This window comes from Cryptomeria japonica, chromosome 2 (assembly GCF_030272615.1).
Source record: "Cryptomeria japonica chromosome 2, Sugi_1.0, whole genome shotgun sequence".
Lineage (NCBI taxonomy): Eukaryota > Viridiplantae > Streptophyta > Pinopsida > Cupressales > Cupressaceae > Cryptomeria > Cryptomeria japonica.
The window spans coordinates 328,035,381-328,061,014 of NC_081406.1; the positions used below are offsets into that span (position 1 = coordinate 328,035,381).

The 25,634-nt window shown below is 36.4% G+C and overlaps 1 protein-coding gene across 1 annotated transcript; it reads right to left on the reverse strand.

Annotated features, from left to right (window-relative positions):
• Window positions 1-18,539: 18,539 nt before the first annotated feature.
• On the reverse strand, window positions 18,540-18,957 carry LOC131860205 (uncharacterized). Its single transcript, XM_059214587.1, has 2 exons — window positions 18,739-18,957; window positions 18,540-18,611 (listed from the first exon to the last, which is right to left on the reverse strand). Exons 1-2 carry the CDS (start codon window positions 18,955-18,957, stop codon window positions 18,540-18,542), a joined length of 291 nt encoding a protein of 96 aa, XP_059070570.1.
• Window positions 18,958-25,634: the final 6,677 nt, after the last annotated feature.

The window sequence follows — 25,634 nt, forward strand, 5'->3', positions numbered from 1 at the left end:
GAGTTAAACTATAGTAAACCCCTATAGGGATGGTGAGTGAAATGCTTTTATGAAATTGATTTAATCTCGAAAATTGTTGTCGATTGACAATTGGTCATGGGTGACGCTTATGATAAGAATTTAGGATCTAGTGTTTTAGGCCACATGCAATAGGCCATCTTGAGCCTTTGCTTAAGCGCTACCACCGTGGGTAGCAACCGCAGAGAAACTGTCTGGGACATTGACCCTAGAAAGGGTTGCGTACCCACTAATCAGTTTACATCAAACCATAGAGTAGAAAATAGAACTACATACTTTACGACTTGATCCCGTGCCGAAGCGGGTATGTAGGCAGCCTTGGGACGGAGTTGTCCCTCGTACTCAGGCGTTCGTGGGTGGGGTCTAGGCTTGGTAAAAGAAAGATTGAGTAAGAATCCTATTTTGAAAGATAAGATAATTAAAATTGGAAAAAGTAATTCAATGCATACTCGGAAGGAATCCCGTATGGATTCACTTGACTTCCCGTGGCTTTAAGTCAAATTCCGAGGCGGAATTCAAGCTTGTATTATGTTATTCAATTACTCCTAAGGATGGCGACCCCGGTGCACTTCTGTTAGAAGAGTGTAGTACTTAGCGAGTGGCTCAGGACCCAAATGGTCCCAATGAGTCTAAGTCTCTGGCCAGAGCACCTCCTATCCCGATTGGATAGATGCCTACCCCGTATGGGTAGATGCCTATCCCGTATTGGATAGATGAAATCTCATGTCCCGTATGGACAAATGCCTAACCTGTATGGTTAGATGCTCATCCCGGATGGATGAATGCCTAATCCAAATGGATGGATGCCCAGAGTATGCGATTGAATCAAACACAATGAATAAATTAAACAAAAAAAAGAATGGTCAATTTTTGTTGAGTAAATAATGGTGGGTTATTACACTTAAGTCAAATAGAGGAGGTGAATATATGTCTAGTGACTTCTGCAGATATCATGGAATCATAAGGCAATTTACTACAAGATACACACAATACAATAGTGTAGCAAAAAGTAAGAATAGAAAATCATGGAGATGGTTAGAAACATGTTTGGAGTCTAAACATTTACAATATGAATATTGAGCCGAAGCAATACAATGTGCACTATATATATTTTAGGAAAGAAGCCCAACCAAAAGTGTCAAGGATCGAATTTCACAAGAAGCTTGGAGTGGTAGGAAACATAGTATCATTTAAAACAATTTGGTTGTGCTCCAAATTTTTTTGTGTTAGTAGAAATGAAAAAAAAACTTGATGATAGTGGTGAAAAATGCATTTTAATTAGACATAGTGAAGAATCAAAAGTCTATAAGTTGTATAATCTCATTACAAAGAAAGTGATTGTTAGCAAAGTTGTAGAATTTAAGCAAGAAATAGCATGAGATGGAAGTGTTGATAGAACAATTACAATTGGAACACCAATATCCCAAAATGAAAGACTTGAAGAACAAAATGTGCAAGATGGTCAATTAAATCTATGAATCTTGAGATTAGATTAACCCCATTATTATATTTGATCTTTTAGTTGTATGATACATCAAACTTCCAATTAATCTTTTGAAGGTCGTAAAATCAATGTTAGGTCATTTGTCTTCTTTGCTAATTTTAGTGAGCCCACATTGTTCGCAAAGATCACCAAAGAAGGTCAAATTTTGATTCTACAATATTTGAAAGATTGTTTAAAATTTTGATGTATCTTACAGCTACAAAGCCAAATATAATGTATGGGGTTAATCTAATCTCAAGATTTGAGAATTTGCTTGACCGCCTTGCACATTTGTTCTTCAAATTCTTCATTATGGGGTATTGGTGCTTCCAATGCGATTGTTCTATCAACACTTTCATACCACACTTGTTCATAAAATCTACATATCTACTAATAATCACTTTCTTTATAATAAGATTATACAACTTATAAACTTTTGATTCTTCACTATATCCAATAAAAATGTATTTTCCACCTCTATCATAAAGTTTTCTTCTCATTTCTATTGGTAGAAAAAAATATGCAACACAACTAAAAATTTTTAAATTATATACACTTTGTTTCTTATCATTTCATGCTTATGAAATTTGATCCTTGACACTTTTTATAGGACTTTTATTTAAAATATATACTGCACATGCTGCTACTTCAATCCAATATTCATTTCGCAAGTATTTGGCCTTCAACATGTTTCTAACCATCTACACGATTGTTTTATGCTTCTTTGTTACTACAGAGTTCTATTGTGGTGTGTACTTTGTAATAAACTGCCTTTTAATTCCATTATATCTACAAAAATTTAAAAAACCATTAGACATATGTTCACATCTTCTATCTAACCATGAGTACTTTGATATAAAGGTCATTTTGACTTTCCACCATAGCTTTGAATTCTTTAAATTTTCCAAAGGCTTCAGACTTGTGCTTAATATATCCAAATATTACCACTAAAAAATTAAGAAATGAGTGCTTCCCCCAAATGATGGAGTTTGCATTGGTCCGCATAAATCACTATGAACTAGCTCCAATAATGCCCTTACTCTATATGAGACTTCTATTGGAAAACTCGTCGTGATGTTTTGTCTGAATTAACTCTCAAATGAACTAGCTAATTGCTTTATTGGTAGAAATCTTTTCACCATCTATTTCTTCTATAAAAAACTCAAACCTCCAAAATGTAAATGTTCACACCTCAAATTCCATAACCACGATTGGTCTAAATATTCCTCTTCTCATTGGGCGTGTTGAAACAATATAGCTTCAGTAAGATAAATGATTGAATGAGAAATAAATGAAGTCTCTTGTTCAATCATCTATCCTATCGTTAAATCTACATACTAATGGTAGACATCATAATCATCCTTATAAGCATTTCTATCATTGATCAAGATATGATCGTATTTGCTATATGTTGTGATTGTAATCGGTTCTACATATCTATTCTAGTTGTCATATGACAACACTAATTAGTGTTGTCATATGATAACTACAATAGTTATCGTCTTAACATAGTTTTCCTCTTATACCGATCCATAATTGAGTTACATTTACCATCGATTATCACAAAATAGCATTAAGAATAAACCAATTAGTGATCGGTTAATGATAAATTGCATTAGAATCTAACCGATTTATTATCGGTTACAATGATAATCAAACCGCATTAAATCACAAACCGATTGGCATTTGTTATGTATCGGCATTGACGTTAACCGATAGTTATCGGGTTGCTTTATGAAGAGGCACCACCCTTGATCAAGACATGTCTTGATCGGACATGTCATGAGACATGTCCAGTCAAGGCATCCCTTGATCTTACAAGGCAATGCCTATATATGTGTCGTGAAGCATGCTGAAGATATATCAAAATCAATAAATATTATCTACAGCCACTTGCAAACAAAGAAGTTTCAGTTCATAATCAGAAATAACTAAGAGAGCACACATTAATAGCATTGAATATTGTCTAAGGAATTAAAGAAAGACAAAATCCTTAACATTCCAATTTTTGAACATAAATTTGAATACTTTTACATGGTATCAGAGCCAAGGTGATCGAACCTAAGGCATTCAATTTGAGAAGTTCAAATCGAGGATATAGACATCACATTTCCATGGCTAACGCTATCAGATTTGAGGATAGATTTGAAGGAGGCGACAATTTCTCAACATGGAAATTCAGAATTAAGATGATTCTAAAAGAGAATAAAGTTGAATCATTTGTAAAAGTTGAATCTAAAGAACCTGAGAATGAACCTGACAAATCGGCATAGATCGAGGGAAATGAAAAAGCCATGAAGATCATAGTCGATGGAGTGAGAAATCACATTATGCCAATAATAACAAAACATGACTACCTACCATATGTTCAAAGCACTTGAAAGTGCATTTTGTTTTGTAACTAGGTAGAATGTGGATTCCAATTGCCTTAAGGCAACATTGGAATCCGCCAAGGGCTGGGCCCTTCTCTCCCTTCTCACACGCCACTCTTAGGGCTAGGCCCTCTCTCTCACGCCAACATAAAATAGGGTAGACCATATCCTCACACCACTTGATGTGGCTTTATAAAACATGCTAAGGAATAATAATAAATAAAATAAAAGGTTATTTTATGCTATGCCGACTTTAGAGGTTTATACCTAGAGGAAGATATATATGAGTTCATCAAATGAAGTAGACACATTCTATATATCACACATACAATGCAATCTGCTCTGCTCCTAAATGTGATCTACCCTCTTACACTTGGCGAATCTGCTCCTTGGTGAACTGCAAGAACATTTAGCTACATGCTGCTTCAGCCTATCGAAGTTATCGTCTGTTGGTGGATGTCTTGATCATCTACAACTAGGGCATCACTCTACATCACCTTGGCAACTTGCTGTTTGGACAGCAATCAGAGATAAGTGTTGTAATCAAAATATTGTATTCAAGGCATAATCAGATCTGAGGATCTTTCTTGCTGGGTTTTTCCTCCTAGGAGTTTTTCCCAAGGTACTTGTGTGTTGTGTGTTCATTTTGTTCATTTCTTAACTTTTACTTAATTCTGGAAATTCCTAAGTACTAACAGCAATTCGTATAATCTGAAAATTAAGTTAAATTCCTATTTTATGAGTATTGAATTAATCTAAAAGACTAAAATCAACATGGTATCAGAGCCAAGTTCGCACTAACCAGTGATCAAATTTAATCATGTAATTTCAGTCTCTTGTTCCTTCCTTCTTTGGTGACAGGTCCAAATAGAAATCAGATCTGATTATGAAAGGTTGTGTTCTTATCAAAGGCCAGATATAATGAAGAGTTGCACTCTCTCAAAGGGTGCTAATTGTGGAAAGGGCATACATGATGAAGAGGTGTGACCTCTCCATCACATTGAGAGATAAAGGAAAGGAATGAAAAGCATCCAGTGACATCACCATGGATCGGATTAGATCACAACCGTTATTAAGTTACAGGCAATAACATCTTTGTTCTTTGTGGTATGCATGGGGATGAGTTGAATATGTATGCTTAATATGAAGCCTGATAATGTTCTTATGCAGAATTCAATAGTAATATTAATATAGACTGTAATATGTATGACAGTTTAATAATGTTTTTCTAACTGTTCATATGACGATTAAGTAAATTATGTGATGGAGTCTGTAATACCTTTCAATCTCACCATCCAATTATGGAGGGAGAATACAAGGAAGCAAGAGTACTAGGCTCCAGCAGGTACGCCAACCCCAAGTGTGGGTCAAGAGGCCAAGTTGATGTGTCCTTGGTGCTCTTGGGCTTGTTGGAGAGGGATAGTCTCGAGGCACCTTGGGTGATTCTCCTTGAGCTCCATAATGGGAACTGGTGTAGGGAGAAAAATGGTTTTTCTAATCCTTCATATAACTATGATATGTATATAGTCTATCAAGGCATAATGGAAATGTTGACTAATCTGTTGTGCAGGGTCTAGACCAAGTTAGTTGACAATAGTGTTCCCATATTGTAATCACTATGCACAGATCTTAATATAAGAGGGTCCCATTAGGGGACATTACACACACACACATATATATATACCACTAGCAGTTGTTGGAGTATGGAGTGCTGAAAAGGGCAAATCTGAAAATAATATTAGACTGTTATTTTATGCTTGATCCGAAGATTAATTCCTTTGATGTATTTGTTGTTGGATGACTAGAGGTTTGATTTGAAATACCTTTATATCCTTTATCAGAATTATTTTGATTATATACTGCAGCTTTCTAATTGCTATTGATTCATGGAAGTATAGTTCTCTATCAGGCTCTCACTATCATTGTTTGGTTAGTATCTTCATTGGTAAGTATACTTCACTCTCCTTGTAAACATTCTATGTCACCATCATGTGGTACTTCATTATTAAAAGGTGTTAGTACTTCCTCATCTATGATCCAATTGAGTTTTGATCATCAATTGAATGATTCTATATTAGTTACATAAAACTGACTTTTTCGGTTGAATATTTGTTATCATGAATGTTGTGATCCTCACCCAAGGTCATTTTTATATAACCTCATATAGTAGGTGACGTATGTCGAGGGCCAAGGTCATACTGAAATCAAAAATCCATTAGCTTGGATTGATGTGGCTTCAGAGGGAGCTTTTAAATAAGGCATAAGGATCTTCACACTCAATTAGAAGAAGTCTGAAGATATGTCATGATCATAATTGCGCCATGGGTCCAATTCATAAAAGGTGAAGTTGGCATTTCTCATCCTTGTTTATGAATACTTATGATACTATGATGCTTGGCTATCAGACTAATATTGAGGATTAAGAGGGAGCCCTATGATCTTCAATAAAACTCTTCGTATGAAAGAGTACTTGATAAGCCTAGGGTTTTGTAAAGATTCTAACCTGTTCCTTAAAGTATTTGAAATGCTAATTCTGATTCCTTATGTGGATGATCTAACTCTGACTAATAAAGATAGTCTCATGATTTAATATAAGAAAGAATTAGCTCAGAATTGAGATGGAAGATCTAAACCTAAAATGCATTACTTCTAGGTCAGAAGTGTGGCAAGGATCTAATGAAATTATTCTAAGTCAAGTTTTTTATTGTTATGTTAGAATTATGGATTCTAAACTTATATGAAAACTAACTTGAAGAAGTTGAGTATGTCTGCAGCCAACTATGATCTTGCAAATTCATCTGAGTAGAGGCGGGTTGATTGGTGAGTGCTTCAGCTAATCAAAGCTAAGCATATTGTTGCATCCAAGCATATTTTCATATATTTGCAAGACACAATTGATTATGGGCTAAAGCTGCTTAGGTTCAGATTGGTCAAGAAGTGTTACGAACAAGGAAAACACTTCAAGCATTCACCCGCTGCGATCTCTTGGACCTACAGGAATAGTCCGCAGTTGCATTGAATATTGCTGAAGCTAAATACATTGTTGCAAGTGTTGCATCAAGAGAAGCAGTGTGGTTTCTCAAAATTCTTGTTATGTTGTTTTGATTTATTATCAAGGTTGTATAGAGATACCTGACAATTCAGTGTTTTATAGCAGGACAATCCTATGTTGCAGATGTTCTCACCAAGTCTCTTGAAGTTTGAGTACTTCAAAAGATAGACTTGGGGCTGTGGAGAACACCGCCTTGGTTGAGAGGGAGTCTCAACCTCAGTGATACATTGCGTTGTATCAACCACCCTCTACGGGCAATGTAAGGTGGTAGTGTAATCTTCTCAGGGAGAAGAGTAATTGTTACCATCCTCTGCGGCCAATGTAAGATGGTAGAGAAGATTCTCTCCACCCTCTGCGGGCAATGTAAGGTGGATCCAATCTATGCTTGTGTGCGAGCTGGAAGACTATGTTATGTAGTTTCATTCTGTGCTTGTGTGCAAGATGGAAGACTACAATATTCTGATTATGTTTATTCCATTCCTTACTTGTGTGCAAGATGGAGGATTATGTTTATTAGATTCCATTCTATGCTTGTGTCCAAGATGGAGGACTATGTTTTCATTTTATGCTTATGGAGGGCAATGATTATGTAACTCCACTCTATGCTTGGGTGCAAGATGGAAGATTATGATGTTACATTCTTCTTTGGGAGAAGACTGAGGTAAAGACAATGAATGATGGATATGCGTGATCGATGGCATGGAAAGACACCATGATGTGCATGAATAATTGTGTATGTATTCATGACTTGCAAGTGTGCATATTAAAGTTTTGAATTCACCCTCCAGAGGCAGTACAAGATGGATACTATGGGCTACTATTTGTGGCTACTTGTTGTGATCCTCTCTCAGGAGTATTTGAAGTTGACAGCTAAGTTCGGATTACAATTTAAACATTGTATGTATTACTTAGGGCTGGGCCCTAATCTTGTAACCTGGTTGTAAGATTATCTTTCTCCCTAGTTAAGAGGGAGTGTTGATTGTAACTAGGTAGAATGCGGATTCCAATTGACTTAAGGCAACATTGGAATCCGCCAAGGGTTGGGCCCTTCTCTCCCTTCTCACACGCCACTCTTAGGGCTGGGCCCTTCTCCTCCCACACGCCACTCTTAGGGCTGGGCCCTCTCTCTCACACCAACATAAAATAGGGCAGACCCTATCCTCACGCCACTTGATGTGGCTTTATAAAACATGCTAAGGAATAATAATAAATAAAATAAAAGGTTATTTTATGCTAAGCCAACTTTAGAGGTTTATACCTGGAGGAAGATATATATATATGAGTTCATCAAATGAAGTAAACACATTCTATATATCACACATACAATGCGATCTGCTCTGCTCCTAAATGTGATCTGCCCTCCTACACTTGGCGAATCTGCTCCTTGGTGAACTGCAAGAACATTTAGCTACATGCTGCTTCAGCCAATCGAAGTTATCAAATGCTGGTGGATGTCTTGATCATCTACAGCTAGGGCATCACTCTACATCACCTTGGCAACTTGTTGTTTGGACAACAATCAGAGATAAGTATTGTAATCAGAATATCGTATTCAAGGCATAATCAGATCTGAGGATCTTTCTTGCTGGGTTTTTCCTCCTAGGAGGTTTTCCCAGGGTACTTGTGTGTTGTGTGTTCATTTTGTTCATTTCTTAACTTTTACTTAATTCTGGAAATTCCTAAGTACTAACAGCAATTCATATAATCTGGAAATTAAGTTAAATTCCTATTTTCTGAGTATTGAATTAATCTAAAAGACTAAAATCAACACATTCGAGATAAACAACGCAAATAGAACCCTAGCTCTAAAAAGGGAAATAAATCATATAAGTATGAACAAAGGAGAGTCAATCAATGCATACTTTATGTGGATATCAGCCCTAAAGGATGAACTGGCAACGCTTGGATATGAGATCCAGAGCAAAAAGCTAACGCTCATTGCTCTAGATGGGTTGCCTAGTACATGGGAAACATTCGTCCAAGGCATTAATGCAAGTGCTAAATATCCAAAATTTGATAGGCTACGAGCAGATTGTCTTCAAGAGGAGTCAAGGTTAAATAAAAAGGGGATCAAGCAAAAGAACATAGATGAAGATCTCCATGTTCTAAATACCAACTCCAACAAGAAAAGCAAGAAGAAACATTTCATGAAGAGAAAGAACCGACATGAGAAAAGGTCATCTAAGAAAGACAACTCTCACATTCATTGCTTTAGGTGTGATCAATATGGACACTATGCAGCAAGATGTCTGGATAGAATCAAATAACAAGCTACATTTGCAAAAGTGAAAAGAGAAGAATATGACTCCGAGAAGCATGTATTCTACTCTGCCCTCTCTAATCAAGTATCCAATCAATCTAACACTTAAATCATTGACAGTGGGTCTTCAAGACACGTCACTGGGTATAGAGAATTATTGGATTCTATGTTAGAAGAAACTAATGAAGAAGAAACCATTGGTGATGACTCTGCACATCCAGTGAAAGGCATCGGTACCTGCACCATTAAGCTGAAGACAGGCATGTCTCTCCAACTCACTAGAGTCCTATTTGTTTCTGGCATCAAGAGGAACTTAATCTCCATATCTACACTTGAAGATGATGGGTACAGAATAACCTTCATGAATGGTAAAGTTCTAGTATGGCCACAAAACTCTTCCATCAAGAAGGCTATAACCCTAGGACATAGAAAAGGCTATTTGTACGAGGTATGTATTGAATCTAACCTAGCCCTACTTCATGAGATTGTAGATTCTAATGAAATTTGGCATAGAAGATTAGGTCATTTAAACTTTCGTGCTTTATGTTCAATGGAAAAATTAGTAATTGGTTTGCCTAAGTTAAAACAATACCATTCCAATACATGTAAGGGGTGTGCCCTAGGCAAAAATACTAAGAGTTCCTTTCAGAATAGTTCTAGGAAAACGGCAATGTTTTGGAACTAGTTCATTCTGACCTATGTGGGCCAATGTTTGTACCATCATTAGGAGGGTTCCTTTATTATGTAATATTCATTGATGACTTCTCCAAGAAGATTTGGATCTACTTCCTTAAACGTAAAGAATCTGAAGAGATTCTTAAGAGATTTAAGGAATTCAAATCCCTCTCTGAAAACACTTTCGGAAAGAAAATAAAAGTCCTAAGAACTGATAATGGGAGGGAATATACCTCAGACATCTTTAGGGAATTTTGTAAAGAAGTTGGGATTAAGAGGGAGTTCACTGTTCCTTACAACCCCCAACAAAATGGGGTTGCTGAAAAGAAAAATAGAACCATTGTAGAAGCAGCCAAAGCCATGCTCCTTGATCAAAACTTAGAAACTCACCTTTGGGCTGAAGCCTCCAACATTGTTGTTTACATACAAAATAGATGTCCTCATTCCCACATTGAAGACAAAACCCCTGAAGAAGTCTTCACCGGGAGAAAGCCAGATATCACCCACTTTAGAATATTTGGCTGCCCTGTTTACTTTCACATACCTAAAGAGAAAAGGACAAAACTAGAACCCTCTGGAAGAAAATGATCTTTGTTGGATATAGTGAAACCTCTAAAGCTTACAGAATTTTTGTACCTAGACATAGTAATATTGAACTTAGTAGAGATGTTATATTTGAAGAAGACATAGCCTTCAAAAGGGCTAAATACTCTATTGAGTCTGAAACCTATGCTCCATCTTCAGACCTAGAAGAGGATCCCACTCCTGAGATTCAGAGGGAGTGTTCAGAAGAAAATGAAGTACAGATTCCTCCCCAAGAAATCCCTAAGAAAAGACCTCTATGGGCTCACAAAACAATGGAGGATGCAAGGGACTTTGGAGCTCCTTCAAGGACTTTTAGAGAAAGTAAGAGGCCCCGAAGATTTTCTAGCTATGTAGCCCTTATGAATGATCTCTCCAAATCAGAACCCTCTAGTGTACCAGAAGCTCTTAAACATCAAGTTTGGAAAAATGCGATGTTTGAAGAATATACATCCATACTTAACAATGATGTGTGGGAAATTGTTCCTAGGCCAAAAGGGAAATCCGTTGTTTCATCCAAGTGGCTGTTCAAAATCAAACATGCCGCAGATGGTAGCATAGAGAAACACAAAGCCAGATTTGTTGCCCAGGGATTCTCACAGAAAGAATGGATAGACTATGATGAGACATTTGCTCCAGTTGCTAGGTACACCTCAGTCAGAGCAGTACTGGCCATTGCAGCAACCAAAGGTTGGAAAGTCCATCAGATGGATGTGAAAACTGCCTTCTTGAATGGTAAAATTGAGGAGGAAGTCTACTTAGAACAGCCAGAAGGGTTTGAGATCCACAATGCAGAAACACATGTGTGCAGATTAAAGAAAGCCCTATATGGTTTAAAACAGGCTCCCAGGGCCTAGTATGAAAGAATTGACAACTATCTTCACGGATTGGGATTCTCAAAGAATGATGCAGATCCAAATCTATACTTCAAAAGGGTCAAAGGTAATATGTTGATAATGATCTTATATGTTGATGATCTTCTGATTACTGGAGAAGATCACCTTATTGGACAATGTAAGAAAGACCTTGAAAAGGAGTTTGATATGAAGGATTTAGGCCTTCTACATTACTTTCTTGGATTGGAAGTTTGGCAAAACTCTGACAGTATTGTGCTTAATCAAGGAAAATACACCTTAGACATATTGAATAGATTTGATATGATGAACTGCAGACCCATGTCTTCTCCTATGGAAACTAGTCTTCACAAATTGAAGGAGGCAACAGCAGATTCCCCACTGGTAGATCCCACTCTCTACAGATAGATGATTGGATCGTTAATGTACTTGGTCAATACTAGACCTGATATCTGTTATCCAGTAAATACCTTGAGCCAATTCATGTGTGAACCTAAGGAGATACATCTTATGGCTATGAAACATATTATGAAATACCTTCAAGGTACTCTTAACTATGGACTTAAGTATGAGAAAGTTGATTTGGATCTTCATGGGTTCAAGGTACTCTTAACTATGGACTTAAGTATGAGAAAGTTGATAGACGATTGGATCGTTAATGTACTTGGTCAATACTAGACCTGATATCTGTTATCCAGTAAATGCCTTGAGCCAGTTCATGTGTGAACCTAAGGAGATACATCTTATGGCTGTGAAACATATTATGAGATACCTTCAAGGTACTCTTAACTATGGACTTAAGTATGAGAAAGTTGATTTGGATCTTCATGGGTTCACTAATTCAGATTGGGCCCGAAGTGTGACTAACAGGAAAAGCACCTCAGGATGCTGCTTCAGTTTGGGTTCAGCCATGATATATTGGATTAGCAGGAAACAATCTTCAGTAGCTCAGAGTTCTACAGAGGCCCAATATATCGCAGCTTCCATGGCTGCACGAGAAGTTGTATGGCTTAGAAAACTACTTGTGGGATTATTTGGTGTGCCACTGAAGCCTACTATAATTCATTGTGATAACCAGAGCTGTATAAAACTCTCCGTGAACCCTGTATTTCACGATAGATCCAAACACATAGAGATTCCTTACCACTATGTGAGAGACATGGTGGATAGGAATGTGATTCAGTTGCAGTATATCAGTACAGGAGACCAGACAGCAGACATACTGACCAAGCCTCTATCCAAAGTAAAAGTTGACCACTTCAGGAAAGGACTTGGTATGATTGAATTGTAATTTGCTTTATAATTTGTACTAATATATAAGATGTTTAATGTGTAAACTTCTTTTGTCGTGTTATGACTATATGGGCTCCTCCCCCAGTGTCCATTTCTAAGAGGTGACAACTTTTTAGATAATGAACACTTGTACTAACATTACAAGGTGACGATCTTGTAATGTTGATATCATGCTGACTTGATATCATCTTGACTCATGGGTGTGTCATGATATGTTATGGTAGACATTATGTGACGTAATGTCAATGCACATACCATAACTTGGATATAAGAGAATTCAATATTCTCAAATTATTTTATATCCAAGGTATCGCATGTTATGCGATACTGATATCACGTGCTATGTGATATCTCTATATCACGTGATGATGTGATATCTCTATATCACGAGATGATGTGATATATTTCTGTTTCACGTGTTATGTGATACATCATGTCACGAGCATATGTGACTTGATCTTTTGTATTACGAAGTCATGTAATAGATTCTATTATGAGAAATGTGATGCTATATAATTAGATGATTATTTCAATGTTTACATAGATCTCCATTTATCTTCCCTAGCTAAGAGGGAGTGTTGAAACAATGTAGCTTCGGTAAGATAAATGATTGAATGAGAGATAAATGAAGTCTCTCATTCAATCATCTATCTTATCGTTAAATCTACATACTAATGGTAGACATCATAATCATCCTTATAAGCATTTCTATCATTGATCAAGATATGATCGTATTTGCTATGCAGTGATTTCATTTATATGCTGTGATTGTAATCGGTTTTGCATATCTATTCTAGTTGTCATATGACAACACTAATTGATAACTACAATAGTTATCGTCTTAACATATTTTTGCTCTTATACCGATCCATAATCGGGTTACATTTACCATCGATTATCACGAAATAGCATTAAGAATAAACCGATTAGTGATCAGTTAATGATAAATTGCATTAGAATCTAACCGATTTATTATCGGTTACAATGATAATCAAACTGCATTAAATCACAAACCGATTGGCATTTGTTATGTATCAGCATTGACATTAACCGATAGTTATCGGGTTGCTTTATGAAGAGGCACCACCCTTGATCAAGACATGTCTTGATCGGACATGTCATGAGACATGTCCGGTCAAGGCATGCCTTGATCTTACGAGGCAATGCCTATATATGTGTCGTGAAGCATGCTGAAGATATATCGAAATCAATAAATATTATCTACAGCCACCTGCAAACAAAGAAGTTTCAGTTCATAATCAGAAATAACTAAGAGAGCACACATTAATAGCATTGAATATTGTCTAAGGAATTAAAGAAAGACAAAATCCTTAACATTCCAATTTTTGAACATAAATTTGAATACTTTTACAGGGTGTATTGAATTTGAAGGGGTAACATTTGATTCCTAATCATCTCCACTCTTGCTATCAACCCGTCATTTGGAAATCTATCTAGTATTGTGTAAACATTATCCTTACAAGGTACTCTGTAACCTTTCCATACTAATTGTCCAACATTCATAAGGTTATGTTGCATGAGGGATAAATCTTCTTTCACCATTCTTTGTCGAAACATTTATTACCCTCTAGACATTACAATAACTTTAATATCATTTCCCAATTTCACTTCTAAGTTTACAAAATCATTAAGACTAGCAAACAATTCTTTATTTCTTGTCATATGATTACAAAATCCACTTCTATAATCAAATATCTCTAAAAACTTTTTGAGGAACATAACATGTGATAATGAAACTTCCAAGATTAGATTTAGATTCATTTGTGTAATTAGCATTCCGCTTGTATACATCTACTTGTTTCTTTCTACATATGCATAATGTCCATAATTTTTGCAATAAAAACACTAAATGTTAGATTTATCAAACCTTTATGAATGTTGTTGGAAGTGATTGTTGTGACATCCTCTATTGTTGTAATATTGATTTGTTTGATTATTATTTTCACCTTAATATGAATTACTCCTTCCACTTTGTCCCTACATCTTTTCCTCTGAAGCTTGACCTTCCTCTTCCTCTACCAAAAGATACTTGAGACTTGAAAGCATTCTCAAAAGAAGTATCGTATTTCTACTCATTTTGGATTCATATGATAACAAAAATCCCATTCATTCATCATAATGATTGTGCTAACTCTTTGAATTTCTCAATAGCTACAACTATAACATCAAATTTTCTAGGTTAACTCTTAAGAATCTTTTCTATAATCTTCTAATCTATTATTTTTTCTCTATTAGATCTAATTTGATTCACATTACTCATGACATGACTCACAAACTAGACTAAAGACTGAATCATTCATTTGCAAATCCTTAAAACATCTCCTAAAATATCCCAAACTCTCTTAGACTTAGATGTTGCTGCAGCCCTAGGAAATATAGATTTATCCATCGCTTGTTGAATAAGAAATAAAGCTTTGGCATCCTTTTTCCAATTCTCCCTTAATTGATCTTTTTGTACTTGTGTCAAAACCTAATAGGCAGCTTGATCTATAAGATTTACATATCCATTTTGAACTAAATCACAAATATCTTGTAAACAAAACAATGTTTTCATCTTAATTACCCAAAACTTGTAATTCTTACCAGTGAAAGTTGAATTTTGGAGCTGTCTATGTTGTTGCTTTTTGTCATGGCTGCCTTCTACCTCCTTATTTATGTGATTTTTTATTTTCTTTCAACCTTCAAAAAGGTTGTGAATCACCTTTTTCTTCTGTTGTGACTTCTCTCAAATTGATCCCTCTTTTTTATTTTTGACTTAAGTAATGCAATCTCCTCTGATTCAATTACAAGCTGAATTAACTTTGTTTGGGAGTGGCTACTACACAAATGTCTTCAACCAGAAACTTCAAATGCCTTCCTTTTTCTAGCAGGCTGCAGCTTTTCATTTCAAAACAAAAAAGCATCTTCTTCTCCACAACTTCAGTAGATGTTGGAGTGCCAATCTTAAGTGACAACGATTTCAATCTTACAAATTTAATCTTCTATTCATGATCTTCACAACCTAGCTTTGATCCCCTAACCTCACTCTAACACCACTTTAATGGGGATAGAAGCAAAACAGAAAACTCAAACAAATTGCTACAGCAATGATTCTTGTATTCAACTTGTGTGTAAAAACAAAATACATAATGTCTAAATATATAGCTTCAAAAGCTTCATTCCACGATCCCTGCAATTATATAAATGAAAGATAATGAGAATAACATAGGACAAGCAAGACTCTATACCTGATGAACAAAAGAGTGTGGCTTGGTATTCAGCACCATACAAAAAAATTCAAATTGCATTAAAATGTTGTAATCAAAAACCACTATTTATTAAGGAATGAAGTAATTGTTTTTACCAGTGTTCCACGGCTGTTGGGGACGGGGGGACGCAGGGACGGGTTTGGGGGACAAGGGAACAAAGGGCCTAAGTTTGGGGACGGCGGGGGGACGGCGGCGGGGTGTGGCAAGGTGGTGGTGCTAATATAATTATAGTACTTGAAAAACTAGTTGTGAAAAGAAGTATAACAATATAAGAATTACATTTCAAATGAACTATAGGAAATTAGTAAAATGACAAAATAACAAAAATTTGAAATATTAAATCTAAATACAAAGATTTCTTGAATGTTAATTGCTAAATAAAATTTGACAAATGAAATTGTCAAATTGGAGATTTCTATTATTAAAATATCATCTTAATATCTGATATCACAAAGTCTATAATGATGATTACATGATACATCATTACAATGAGTAGCAAATAGCAATGGCATTACAAAAGACAAAATGGCAAAATGCTCAAATCGCTCCAAATTAAAAAAAAAAAAAAAAAGGATTTCAATTGCATTTTGAGTCTGACGTGTTCGAACAAGAGACTCCTGCAAGTCTCCTTGCCCCTCAAGAGACGTCTGGGAGTCTCCCAAGGAGTCTTGGAGACGTTGGATGGGAGATTCTTGCAAGTCTCCTCGCACCTCAAGAGATGCCTAGGAGTTTCCCAAGGAAACTTGGAGACGCCTGGGGTCTCCCAAGGAGACGCCTGGGGTCTCCCAAGGAGACGCCTGGGAGTCTCCCAAGGAGACTTGGGGACGCCGAGATGTCTGCCAAGTAAACTTGGGGACATCGAGACGTCTCCCAAGGAACCTTGGAGACGCAGAGACGTTTCCCTGTCTTCGGTGGCGACGGCGGGACGGCGGGAGATGTCGCGTCCCCGTCCCCGTCCCCCCGTCCCGGAAATGTCCCCGTCCCCGAGATGCAGCCCAAAAGGGGGGGAAACGCGTCCCCGTGGTATACAAGTTACATAGAAGAATCATTACTGTAGCAATTTGTCTAAATTTTCTGTTTCACCTCTATCCCCTTCAGTGTAGAAGGAATTCAAGACCCTAGGCAGCTGAGACGTGATAAAGGCACGATTTCTTTCTATTTGCAAACCTAATCCTTCCTGTCAAGAGATTTTAACCCCTTGGCTGACAGACAACAATGTGTGGGCATCATTGAGAGTGTTATGTTGACTAAGAATTCTTGGGGGTGCAATTTCCTCTTTAATGCCAACTGATCACAATCAAATCACATGACTTAGCCACACAAGTTAACTTAAACCTGTTTGTTGCACAAAGAATCTGCCGTCAGCGATCTTAAAACTGTTAGTCGTGTGAATTGGATCCTTATGACACTCAAATGCTGCCTCTGTCATGCTCATTAGGGTTCACTGCCAGCAAATTACTGAATGATCGCGAAATTTATTATTTTATTCATTTCATGCTGGTATATTTCCTCCTGTCATGTGATTCAATGCTCATCATCACTTGGTTGTTCTTCCATTGCATGTGTGCATTGCCAGTTAACTTGAGTCTGGTCACTCCTTTCCGTTCATTTTGTCAGCATCAGGCTTCCAGACATGCAGGTTTATGACTTTGACCATCATTTGTCTGCCCTGTTGCATGATTTGCATTGTGTTGCCACCTTTTCCAGTTTCCCATCACACGATTTATAAGACATTACCACTATTAAACTTGGATTGTTTAGAGACTTTTGCCAACCTTAGAACCTGAAATATGCGACATTAGACTGCTTCTTGCATTTGCGAACTCTGATCTAACTAGTGCATGTGTCTTTTCCTCGGCATTTCATTAATTAGAATGACTACTGCTGCTCCCCAAACACCCTTTTTATGTTCCTCATTTAAATTGTTCACAGAGTCTGCACTTTGTTTGCTACAGTGAATGACTGTAGGAAAAAATGACAAGTCTTCGTGTCTAAATATATAAAAATCGCTGCGATTTAATAATATCACATCGGCAGTAATTAAGACCTAAAATATTGGCCGTCCCTCTTTTATAGATAAACTGTTTTTCTTTTCAACTTTGCAGTAGTGTAACAGTGCCCTATCCCTAGGTCTACGTTTCAGTCGGACCATTTCTTGGCATCTGACCCTCAATTCGTTTGTCATTATTGTTTCCCGTTGCCTATTTAACAAGGAGCAAAGAACAAGCGAAATACCGAGCATTTAATTATTCAAGTTCACAGTCATTAATTCAGGATTAAGGACAATGAATAAAGAATATTTAAGTGACCAGGATAAACAACAGATGTCAGAGGGATTGCCAGATACACCACGCATAAGAACAGAAAGTTAGTAATAAGGCAACTTCATCTGTGCTAAAATTAAAATAAACAAAGCGCAAAACTGCAAAATGAGAGTCGGTGGCTTCAATGCCACAGAAGCCATTGAAAAGTTTGTCATTGCACATAAAAAGAAAATCCAATTATCAAATCCCACAACTTTTCAAAGCAAGGCATACAAGTTTTTCAATTTCCCTTCTAGAAAGAAAAATAAAGATCTCTCCTTTATACGAGACAAACAGTACAAAACTTGATACAACAAACGCACGCAGTCACGGAAAAAAAATCCATTCTGTATCCAACAAATTTGGATCTCTAACCTGCTATGACTGACGTCGAGGAGGAACCCCTAATCTTCTTCTAATACTTTCTCCAAGTCGAACCAGATCACCCACCTGGCGTTCAGAAGCACAAACCCCAAATCAATGAACATGTCTGCACTTCCACAAAATGGGCAAGCAATAAAATTGGCTGCAACCCGGGCGAAGAATAGAGAAAACGAAGCTTTAAGGAAGGGAATACCTGATGAATCCCAGAGTGATGGAGGGCTCCTCCAAGAGCACAGGCCGCTGCTCCTACATACAGAGAGGCAACTCCAAATGCTTTTACGGGCATCAGCGCATCCCCGCACCCCCTTCTGTATGCAACTGTTGCTACTGCCAGTTGCGTCACTCCCCCTGCTACCCACCAAAACCCTGCTCCTCCTCTTCCTCCTCCTCCCTCCGCCGCCTCTTTCTCCATTAATTTGCAATGCACTATCTTCACCACCTCGCTACCGCACTCAAATTGTGACAGTGGCCGCCATAGGCGTTCTTATTAGTCTGCATGCAAAAACCATTTGGGTTTACATTTGAACACGAAAATTTTTATATAGTGTTCTGCTATATCAATAGCGAAGACTAGAATTTATCTTCAAGTGCTGCAAAATTTGAACTATTCAATTCGGCTATATACCCAGAAAGGGACGCAATGGCTTACTGGAATCGAATTTGAATTTCTTTTCATTGCATCAACGTCATTGTAATCAAAGCGGTTTCCAGGGATGGGGCTCAAATTCATCGTAACGTCCTCGCTACATCTTCTACTCTTCTACAGCAAATTTGAACAATAATTTTGATGTTTTTGTCTACTTCTGTTTCTTCAATCGAAGTGTATGATAAATGTTGTTTTGTTCCCCTTTTCCCACTCTTCTTAGGTATTGTTCATCTACCTCTTTCACAACTTGGGAAAACTGATTCTTAATTGAATCATCAACACTTTGGTTTTATAAGCTTTTTTATCATGGTATTGGGGTTGCATTCTTTGATATAATAGACTTTTATATGCTTATTTTTTTTGTCCATGAGTTATTCTTGAATTTTTCTTTCACAATTTTTTTTAATTCTTTATTGGTGTTCGAATATTTCTGTATACTAACATCTCAGTTTTTCATATATTTATCATTTTATTTCATCTATGCGTTCTTTCTTCTGACTAGCCTTTCCTCCATAATCAATTTATGCCAACAGTGTTTTTCCATGTCGAGTCTTCTTTAAAACACTTACTAAACTAACCATCGTTGATGCTTCCAAAGAATAGGTGCTAGTTTTAGCCATAGAATCTCATATGCGACAACAGTTTTAATATTGAGACTGCTTATGATTATATGTTTTCGAATTCTTTCTACTTGCCTCAATTTCTAATCCAACATATGGTTGCCCCAAAGTTCACATCCATATAGGATCACCAGGGTGACCTACAAATTGAAAAGCATCCTCTTGATTTTCCAATCCCATAGCTCTGCATTCTAACACCTATTTTATAGCAAATATAGTGTTTTCAGCCCTCCTTGAATTCTTTTTGCTCTACACGTTTCCCAGTTAGGTCTGTTGTGAAAATTGAGCCCAAGGTATGTGTACTCATTCACCACATCCAATAGATTGTCTTCAGAAAGAAAGTTATTTTGTATCTTTTCTTCTCAAAAAGAAGATCATTACTTTGGTCTTGCTAATATTCACTTGCTTCTCTACCTCTTGACAAAAGGTTTCAAGAGCCTTGAGGTGTTCCCTAAACCACATGTTGTTTTAGCAATTTGGATGAAATCAAAAAACATATAGAAGTAACTTTATTGCATATTTTAGCCAACCGAACTCATTCTCCATTAGTCTTGTTTAGCCATTCTTTTAAGTTATCAATAAATATCCCAAACAAAGTTGGAGAAAGTGGGCAGCCTTGTTTGACACCAATATCACTACCAAAACATTTTGACATTCCATCTAAGGTTCTGATTTTAGCCTTGACTATCTCATATAGCCTATGAACTACAGCTCTAAGCACATTTGGAATTCTCGATTACTCCATTCTATTCCATAAGTTGAATGGAGAATTTTAATAGCCTTCGAGACATCTAGCAATCTATGAGATCAAGAGTAGTAAAATAAAGGTTGCCTTAGAGTTGTAAATTTTGATGTAAATACATAGACACTTTAATGTCTATGAGGCTAAAAATGGTCTTTGGGACAGCCAGTTTTGTCCTTTTAATTTTATTTTTTTTAAATATTCAGGAAGATGATAAGCATCTCCATCTTCTCAATGGTTTCTTCCTCAAATAAAATGTGCTAGGAAACAATTGTCATTAGATTGGCATGCTTATATTTGTTGTCCTTGAAGGCATCACACTCCATAATAAATTAATTTTTTATTTATTTGTTTTTATTTTTAATTTTTTGGGGTATTGCAAAAAATACACACCCTTCCTTCCCATGTTTTTTTAGGTCATTTGGATCTATTAGGGTTTCTAGCAGATCCGAAGCAAATATGAACTAACAATTATATGCAGATTTAAATACAAAAGATAAAGAAATAAAACAAGACACATATAACACAGAGATTTAACGTGGTTCACCCAGAATGGGTTACGTCCACCATACACAATCGTCCAATCTTTCTTATTATCCAGCAAAAATAGTACATCAACCTTACAATGCCTTAAGCTTCCCAGCCGCTTATAACATGCATTTTTAGGGCAAAAAACAAAGTCTGCCTTTTTAGGGTTTTATTACAATGTCGATTTTCATCAACAACAAAAAAACCCAAAAAAAAATTTATACGTGCTGAGTGTATAGTACTTTGCTAATCAGTCGCCACATTTCAACAAGATCTCCCTGCTTCACATCAAAGTTGATGAGAGTTGGTTCTTAAATGAGCAATAAAAATTTTGACTCTCCACAAAATACTTCTTGCAAAGGCAAGATACTATTGCATTCATTGAAAAAACTTTCAATTAATTTGACCAATGAGAGAATTAAAACTTTCTAAAAAAAATAATTAATTATTTTATATAATTATATAAAAAACTATTTTTCTTAATTCTTATTGATTTGTGTAACTGTAAAATTCATTTTTTTCAAAAAAAATACATATTATTATCAGTTCTAAGAGATTTCCACAATCCATCATATACAAGAGTGCAGTTTATGGATTTGATTGTGTTTACGATTTTTGCATCAACGTTTCGGATCACACTCTGTGATCCATCATCAGGATGAAGAGAGTCCTTCATCTTGATGATGGATCATGGAGGGTGATCTGAACTTGTCATTTGACTCTTCATCCTGATGATGGATCACGGAGTGTGATCCGAACTTGTCATTTGACTCTCTTCATCTTGATGATGGATCACGGAGTGTGATCCGAAATGTTGATGCGAAAATCGTAAACACAATCAAATCCAGAAACTGCACTCTTGTACATATTATTATGCCAAATACATTAATTATTGCTTACACATTTAGTGTGACAAATACATTTAGTGCTAATTGATGTACTTGTTTAACCAAGTGTTGGATATATTTTTTCAAACTTACAGCTTAGAAGCATAGCTAGTTTTGTAGTTTTTTATAAATATCATTGTTAAATGTACACGTGTGAATATAATTAATTTTTTAATAAAACTTAAGGTAAAGTTAATCTGATTTACCATTCAAATTGTTTTCAAAAAATTTGGAGATAAATATATTTTTTTAAATTAAGTTTTCTCAACCTATTCATGATGATGTCATTCTCAATATTAACGATTACCTAGGGTCATGATAAAATATTTTTTTCATATACTTAATATAGATTTAATTTTAAAGATACAAGTTAAAATTAAAATTAAATCTTGAATTAAGATACTAAATGTAAGAAATAGAGTTAAGAAATTAAATCTAAGAGATAAAATTATTTTTAGAATTATTTGAGAAAATGAATTTGTTATAATATCAAAAACTCACAAAAATTAACACGGAATTTTGTTTTAATCTATATTTTATGTCAAAACACCCATTTTATATTGCCTTCTTATTTTTGTTTTTGATATTGAAAGCAACCAAAACTAGGGGTTGACCCAAATACAAGCACAGTAATAGCAGAAGAACAATTTTAGCAGAATTACAACATAGACATAGCCTCCTAAAATTTCCTCTATCAAAAACCTTAAACATACTAGCCATGTTAACAAAGTTTATCAGAGTCATAATAAACAGTAAGATATGTCATGCAGGGCTAAAGATAACCGAGTTGAAGATGAACCAATAGAGATTATAACTATGATCATAACTAAAAAAACTAAGGCCACAAAGGCCATCCAAAAATTCAAAAAACCACCATGCAGCAAGCATCTTTATTTCTTTTTGCCATGACTGAGCTTGGGCAGGAGCATCCTAGCCAATTCTTTGGTAACAAATTTAAAGAGGTCTTTGTAGTCCTCTTCCTCCTTCTGTTTTCCTTTATGGGTGTTCTCCTACAAGAGACAAAGGGTGGTCGCAAAGCTGTGCATGACCTTCAACGCAAACCTGGTGACCTCCTGGAGCCTTTTTCAGTGATCTCCGTTCTGCTGACAATTTCCTACATTTTCTCATTCAGGGCATCCACTTTCTTTTCCATTTCTAGCAGCTTGTCATTTGCTTCCTCCTTGATACTGCTAGCTTCCTCCACAATAACCATTTTCTCAATCCTAAGGGTGGGGGATGGAGAATTGGCCTGGGAATTGGGGTCAATAGTCGGGTTCATAGAGTTGTTAGGGCTTAATTTAGAGACATGGGTAGAGATTTCGGGGAGGGGGCGGAGGTGGATTGGGATAGGGCTTCTTTGCCAGGGGGGTTGGTATCATCTCCCGCATTCTCAGAATCACCTGTGTCATGGGATGAGGAGTGGTCCTTCGGGGATTTATCTTTTTCAGGGGGTTTGGACACCAATCTCACAGAGCAACGAGGGGTGTTAGCTTCATCAGTGATCTCCACATCAGAGTCAATTTGTTGAATCTTCACCTTCTTGGGCTCAAAGGGTTTAGAGTCCTCCGAGTGGCAGGCACATTTTTTTCTTTTCTTATTGAGAGTAGAAACCTGCAGAGGGTAGGCATTGGAGGGGTCAAGTTCAAGCATAAGAGTAGGGATTTTTTCAGGGTTAGCAGTGGCCAAGGGCGAGGACTGAATTTCAGGCACATTTTGAACAGAGATGGTGCGGGGATGGCAAAGAGCCAGGTGGAAATTGTATAGGCAAAGAATGAGACCTTGATGGAGAATAGTATAATCCTTACTTTTTTTCTTCACTTCAACAACATTTTTGACATTAGCAGCCATAGAATGTGTTTATGGTAAAAATGGAAACAACAACATTGAAAGACTGAATAGATTCAACCATAAAACCCTAGCCTAACAACAACAAATATCCACCATAACATATGAGATTACCTAAGACAATGCAAATCAACAAAATCACAAAGATTATACCATCACATGTCCAATAGGGTTTGAATGTCCATTCTTTCTATCTCCATTGATCTTGCTTGATATATTTGCTCTCAGATTTTATGTGTGCACAAGAGCTCAACAAAGAACGGAAATGTGGTTATAAGTAGGCTTGGTTGCATATGAAAGTTCGAAAGCGTAGTTGGAGGGGCTTGATAATGAAGGAAGCATCTCCTTATATAGAAGACACTATAAGAAATAAAGGGATAAGATTGAGAGATGTAAAAGATAGATGGTCGGTTAGGATTAAAGGGTAGGTAGAGGAAATAAGAAAATAATGAGAGGGTAGGTAATGTAGGAATTAAGAGATGAATGACATGTGTCATGGGTAGAAAAGGTTAATGAATTAATTAATTAAATAAAAATTTATTTAATTAATAGAAGAAATGGGATCAATTAAATAAATAAGATATTTATTTAATTTAGGAAAAAGGATAATTTAAATAAATAAAATTATTTATTTAAATGAGAAATAAGGCTAGAAGAGGATAAATGAATTAATTAAATAAATAAAGATTTATTCCATTAATAGAATAATTAGGCTTAAATAATTAAATAAATAAAATATTTATTTAATTAGACAGGACAATTTTAGGTGTCTACATTTTGCCCCTCTTAGAGACAATGTAGCTTGTCGCATTGTTTCAAAGAAGATAAGATAAACCGATACAAAGTTGCCCCAAGATGGGAATGATATGCCCCCTCGAGAGATTGGATGAAAATGTCTGAAATGATCGCAGACAATCTCTCGATAAGAAAGAAATGATAGAATGGACTGACAAAATAGGATAGAGTGACAGAGTCACGAGATAAAGAAGACTGACTCGATAAACTAGGGGTAGGGTAGTCTATAAGATAGACAACGAGGGAAAACATCCTTGTTGTCATCCACGCACCTAAGAGATCAAAGTGCAGAGAGAGAAGAGAGCAGTCAGCAGTCAGCAGCGATGGCATTGGTACACAGATTCGATCGCGTTCGCTGATATCAGAGGCCAGTAGATGCAGGAGAGTCGGTGAGTACCACAAAACCTCCTTGTACTTTGTTGCATTAATTGTTGTCATAAATGCACGTTAGGTAGGTCAATAAATGCGCATTAAGTAGGTTGCAAAAAATGTCAAACTGGATAAAAAAATGCTAAGGCGCGTATGCGTTGGTGCCAGGCGCGTCTGGGTAGGTTAGGTGCGTTTGTGTCAAAAAAAGTGTGTTTATGTCTTCAAGGTCGAATCGGCAGTTCTATGATAAAGATACGTTGTCAATTGGATAAGTTGCTAAGAGGATACACTCAAACAAGTCCTTTAGGGAAGACTATGATAGAAGATAGGGCTAGGATTGACAATTCTGTGATAGAACATACGTTGCCAATTAGGAAACTATTCAAGAGGATACACTCAAGCAGAGGCCCTAGGATAGGATAGATCAAGGCACTTTGTGATGAACAGGGAGTACCAAATAAATTGACAATTATGTGATACAACATATGTTGTCAATTGGATTAGGCTGAAATTGACAATTATGTGATAGAACATACGTTGCCAATTGGATAAGGTACTCAAGAGGATACACTCAAGTAGGTGCCCTAAAAGATAAGATCAAAGCAGCACTTTGTGATGAACATGGAATACCACTAGGATAAAAAGTAGCACTTTGTG